Here is a 6,000-nt window from a genome sequence, read left to right as displayed (position 1 = left end):
GCCCTCCAATTCATACCCCATTACACTGTCTATCAGCAGCATCCTTTCCCCTTCCCCCCACGCTCAGGGCAACCAGCTGCAGAGTTCTCCTCCCAGCCACTCCTTGCCCTGCCCTCTCTCTGAGCCCACCCCGCCGCTGGCGCCACAGGACGGCAGAAGGGGAGGCTACATTTCGGGTAGCATCTGAAGTCTGCCTCCTCCCCCACTCCCCAGCTCTGCCAGCCGCCATCCGGCGTGTCTTCCCTCCCCGGGGGCTTGAGCCTGGCTCCCACTCCCGCGCCATTGCTACAGCTCCAGCTAGTCGGGGTTTTTCCCCCGGGGCTGTGCAATCAGAGTTCCCTAAGGCCAGGGCTGCGGGAGGCCCGATGGGCTCGCCCCTGCCCCGGCGGGAGGGTGGGGAGAGCCGCGGGCAGGGAGCACGGCCCAAGCTGCCGCGCACATCTGGACGCCCTCAGCAAGGCGCTGGGGGGAGCCAGCCAGCGGCTGCACACGCACCTCGGGCCGGGGCGGAGCTCGCCCCGCCTAGCTACATGTGGCTAGCGCCCCGCGCCTCCGGGCAGCCTCCAGCATCCCTGGCCACGCACTAGCCCCCTCCCCGCCCCAGCGCCACCCACCGCCTCAGCGCCCTCCCTGTCTCCTCCTCCCCCTTCCCCCGCACGCCGCCGGAGCAGAGCCTCACTCCGGCTGCAGCCGCAGACATGGCGACGCTCGCAGCGGTGCAGCCGCTCACATTGGACAGAGGTAAGCGAGCTGCCGCCGCGGGGAGCGGCTCGGGCAGGGCTGCCAGGCGCCCGGAGCGAGACCGCCGCTAGGCTGCCGGGAAGAGGCTGGTGTCTCCTGGAGACCCGTCCCCGGCCGGCACAGCCCGCTCCTGGCTGCCGCCGGGCAGCCCCTGCCTGTCGCACACCCTAGCCCGCGGGGAGCCGCCAAAGCTTCGGGAGCCGCTGGCCCGGGTGCTCGGTGTGGAAGCCGCCGCTGGAGTTGCTTTGGGGCCGGCTGCCGGAGAACAGGGCAGCGGGAATGGGGGGCGCTGCCTCCCCTGGCAGTTCAGACTGCAGGTGGCTGTAAGGTGGAAGGGCAGGGAGGGAAGCAAAGAGACCAAACTTTCTTCCAGTGGGAGAAGGGCTTGGGGGGCTGGGTCGGGCTGGCACCCTGAGGAGGCAGCAGAAGCACGGATCGGTCCAGTACCCGGAGGAAGGGGGTTAGTACATTGCAACTCCAGGGTGGTGCTGCTGGTTAGTGTAGTGTAACACCGAGATCTCTCGGCTGTTACTCTGTGTAGCTCTAGGATCTCGCTTTGCTCTTAAGCATCGGTTCTTCGCTACCTTGTCTCTGCTAACTTGCTCTCCGGTACAGCATTTTGCTGTCCTAGCATCTCTAGCGTGCGTGGCTTCCGAGAATGTCCCTCGACTAGGTTCTCAAGTATAGCGGTGGAGTGGCTGGCATATAGAGACGTTTCTAATAAATAGCTTTGTGGTGGCTTCACTTTTTCATAGCTGAACCACGAAGAAAAGGGCTCCTGCACTAGCAGAAGAAACACTCAGCTGGGTGAAAACAATCTGATTTTTTTGCCGCGGGGGGGGAGGGGGGGGAGGGAGTGAGGGAAATGTGAGCGAACTGAAATTTGCCATATTTGCTACTATTAATACTGCTTCCAGATAGAGTAGCTTGTGAACCTATTCCTGCAGACAGCTAGTTGCTCCTGGTATTGATGACAACACTGATCAGTCTTTTCCACCCACCAGACTGTGACAGCAGCACCTTTTTATCCTTCTTTTTGTATAGACCATTACAAAAGAGATTAAGAGGGGGTACAGAAAGCTTGAAGCTATGCTAAAATTAAACTTCTGCCACAAGGCAGTAAAATTAGACCTCCTACCCAATCTGATCAGGCAACAATAGGAAATGATTTCCAAACTGATGCCATTGAAAGTCCATTTGTAACCCTAGGGGTATTTGGTTATTAGAGAGGGGAAAATAACTTGCTTAGTTATAATTATTTGCATGGCTTTTTCTTCTTTCTGGGTTCTAGTTTAAGAGAGATCAAACATGCTGTCTGGACAGAACTCCCTAAGTGTTAGAACATTTTTCTTTCTAATCCGTATCTTGTGTGTCTGAGCCCCCAAGCAATTTGTAAATCCTTAACTTTGTAGAGAATGATTTAGGCCAGTGCCTTGGTTTTAAAAATACTCTATTTAGAAGATTAAGATGGGGAGCTTCCTGCTGTACATTCAATGAAAAAGAAACCTGAAAAACTCAGTATGAGATTTTAATTTAGAGGACACTAACATTATTTTGCTGGAAGCAATTTGAGAGCATAGCAGTTTTTGTGGTGCCGATCACAACTTTACTGTGAGTTAGGTGGATTTTTGAAAAAGATACTCAGACAAAAGAAAGAACAAAATGAAGTTATTCCTGAAATAAATTACTGGCATGCAGTAAATTAAGGAGAATACATGTTTCTACAAAGTTCTTAGAAATCTACTGTGTAATGTACAGTTTCATCCCAATATTGTTTGCATTAAGCAGGACAAGTCTATTTCTTGGTAAAGGATTGAACAGATGGTGATCCACTAGCATGCATGGCTGTTCAAAGAGAATTATTAGTATTTCAATATTATGATCCCATTGAATTCCTGTATATTATTAAAACTATTGGGTTTTTAAAATCTCATTCTCTTCATTAATTTTCGTTCTCTGCATTAATCATTATTAAGATTCCACTTGATATGGGCTGGGGACTTGTGCCTACCACTTTTGTAGAGGTGAAAGTTAAGGGCCAAAATGTCTTCCTGTGGCTGAAGAAAATGAAAATTAAGTGAGGTCATTCATCAGTTCTAGTGACTCCTAACAGGACTCACAGTTAATGTCATTGAGATGCAGAATTGCATCTCACAAGGTGATTGCATGCAACAAGGCAAAGAAATATATATGAAATATTCATGTCCCAGTGAAGACCACTTTTTCTATGTGGACACAGTTGCCTTGCATGGGCTGCTACTGCTGAGAGTTCTAGAACTATCTCACTCAAGCCCAGTGCCTCCACATGTTGTCACCTGAATCCTTCCCTCCCCAGCCAGGAAAGAAGGGAATCTCTGGGGCAGCAAGGTTGCTTAAATCAAGGAAGAGACACTGTCTTTATTTTTAATCAAAAGAGAAAGAACGGGGTTCCTCCTGAGTCTGCCAGTCTTGAGACTGGTAATCCACTCTGGAATATACCATAGAGTTGCATCAGCTCCATGCTCTCCCATGGAGAAATCAGTGCAACAAGGTGAGTAAAGGGCATTCCTGGAAGGGATATAGCATTTCAAGTGATTTTGGGGAGGAAATTATTCCATGGGTTCCTTGGGGACAGTGTACTGTGCCTCTGCACTGCCTCCTCTTCTGGGCAGTGTCAGAATGGTGAAATCTAGCCCTGTGGGCAAAATGTACAGATGTAAAATCTTAATTACTATCTTGGAATATTGTCATCGTACACACAAAAAATAACTTATGCACAATTTTTTTTTCCAAACCCCATCACAGGTAAATGAGATATATACAGGTTAGAATAAAATAACACTTAAATGTGATTTTCATTTTTCTGTGAATGATTGGAAGCTGATATAATTCAAGATGATTACTTCTATCTAAAGGACAAGAATTAACTTACTTAATTCCTGTCAGCATGTTGCTCTCTACCTGCATAACCGTCTGTCTCTGCAGGAGTCTAATACATAAAGCATGTTTCCAGTATAACAGAAATTTTAATCACAATTTCATTTCACAAATATCTCCCTTTAGTCTGAGCATTGTATGGTACTTGGAGAAAGGCAATATATGTCCTGTGGTGGGAATGCGATGTGATGCAGCTACTAGGGCAGGTGCAGCAGTGAGGGTTTTATAGAGCAGTGGTTCTCCACCTTGGGGATATTCAGAGGTCTTCTGGGAGTACCTCAACTCATCTAGATATTTGCTTAGTTTTACAATAGGATGCATAAAAAGCACTAGCAAAGTCAGTTAAAATTTGATGCAGAAAATAACTTGTTTATGCTGCTCTATATACTGTACACTGAAATGTATGTACAGTACTATATTTATATACCAGTTGATTTAGTTCATAATTATATGATAAAATGAGAACATAAGCAGTTTTTTCAGAAATAGTGTGTTGTGACACTTGTATTTTTATGTCTGATTTTGTAAATAAGTATTTTTAAATGCCATGAAATTTGGGGATACATAAGACAGATCTGACTCCTGAAAGGCATACAATAGTTTGGAAAGGCTGAGAACCACTGCAGTGAGGCTGATTTTTTTTGGGAGGGTGGGGGGCAGGGAAGGAGAGCAAGGGGGTTATAAGTGTTCAAGAGATTTAGGAGAGGAAAAAGCCTGTAATACATAGTGGATGGTGGAATGTGCTGGATATAATAAACCTTGGAATTTGCAAGGTTTTTGACACAGCCCTACATGGCATTCTCATAAGCTGGAGAAAGGATGACTCAGTAGAACTACTATTAAGTGGATACACAGTTTGTTAAAAACAAGTGCAAACAAAGAGTAATTATTAATGGAATGATGTCAGATTAGGAAAAGGTTTCAAATGGGGTACCATGGGGATCTGTTCTGCGTCCCGCATTGTTTAACATTTTTATTAATGACGTGAATGTAAGCATAGAGACCATACTGATCAAATTTGAGGATGACATAAAGCTAAGGGAGGTGGCAAACACATTGGAGGATAGAACTAAAATGCAAAGGTATCTTGATTAAATTGGAGAACTGGATTATAGACAACAAATTGAAATTCAACAAAGACAAATTAAGGTGCTAAACGTAGAGAAGAAAAAACAAATGCACAAATGTGGGATATAATTGGCTTGGTAGCAGCCTGGCTGAGAAGGGTCTAGGAGTTGTGGTGGATCTCAGTCTCAGAATGAGTGAACAGTGTGATGCTATTGCAACCCCCCCCCCCCCCCCCCAACAAAAAATCCCCACAAATCAGCTTTGGACTTCATTTCCAAAGGCAAAGTATACAAATCATGGGAGGTGATAATACCATTCTACTCAGTGCTGGTTGGACAACAATTTTGGTCACCACTGTAAAGAAAAGATGTAAATAAACTAGAAAACCTCAAGAAGCCACCAGCAAAGGTGATCAAAGGGATGGAAAGCAAGACACAAGTAAAGATTGAAGAGACTGAGTATGTTTCATTTGGAAAAGTGGAAATTAAAGGGGAGGGGAACAGGATAGCCATTTTCAGACACCTGAAAGGCTGCCATAAAAAAGATGGGGGAGGGAGGAAATGCCCTATTTTGCCACAGAGGTCAAGACACGAAGCAATGGAATTCAACTACAACATCACAGATTTAGATTCAATAATAACATCCTAAATTGCAGAATAGTAGGACAATGGAAGAAACTGCTTAGGTAAGTCTTCGAAGCTCCTATACTGAGTTTTTTTTTAAAAAGAGGGTGGATAGCTATCTGTCTTGGATGGTTTAGATACAGCAAATCCTGACGCTTGACAGGGGGATAGACTAGCTTTTTGCAGTTGTTTCTAACCCTATGATTCTTGGATTCTATAACAACAATGGGCAATCTAGGCTAGTGAGTGGGATGCATGAGTGACCCTCCATCTCAGCGGGCTGCATGATTGTCATAACCAAGACAATCTCCTAGGATAGGGTAGTCTTGCTAACTCGGTTTGCATACTTAGGGTGCATTGACTGAATCCTAGCAGTGCTTTGATTGGATGCAGGGATAGCGCATGGATCTCACAGCCAAAGTTGTGTGCAATCAGCATGCACCTCATTTCACAAGCCCTTTTTTTACATACATGTAATTTTAGTAATACTGTTAGGAAAAATAACTACACAGATGGAAACCAGCAGAATCTGGCAACCCTGCATATGGGCAGTGGTAAACAAAAAGTCTCGTGGGCCACCCATAGAACCCCAATGGGCTGCATGCAGTGCACAGGTTGCAGATTGACCACCGCTGTTCTATAGTGACTTACA

At 46.1% G+C, this 6,000-nt stretch overlaps 1 protein-coding gene across 2 annotated transcripts in view; it reads left to right on the top strand.

The window, feature by feature from the left end:
- The window catches only part of LIN7A (lin-7 cell polarity scaffold A), an 81,565-nt gene continuing 75,565 nt past the window's right edge, over positions 1-6,000 (top strand). The window contains exon 1 of one of the 2 annotated variants that reach the window (XM_075932489.2): positions 1-741. In XM_075932489.2, coding sequence (XP_075788604.1) covers positions 699-741 — 43 coding nt within the window. In that variant the 5' untranslated portion in view covers positions 1-698. The remainder of the gene's footprint in view (positions 742-6,000) is intronic. The other variant, XM_075932498.2, reaches the window with a different exon arrangement.

The sequence above is a fragment of the Pelodiscus sinensis genome, chromosome 1 (assembly GCF_052426305.1).
Source record: "Pelodiscus sinensis isolate ZL-2025 chromosome 1, ASM5242630v1, whole genome shotgun sequence".
In the NCBI taxonomy this organism is placed as follows: domain Eukaryota; kingdom Metazoa; phylum Chordata; order Testudines; family Trionychidae; genus Pelodiscus; species Pelodiscus sinensis.
Note: the sequence above shows the minus strand (reverse complement) of the source record. Positions and strands in the feature narration are given on the sequence as shown.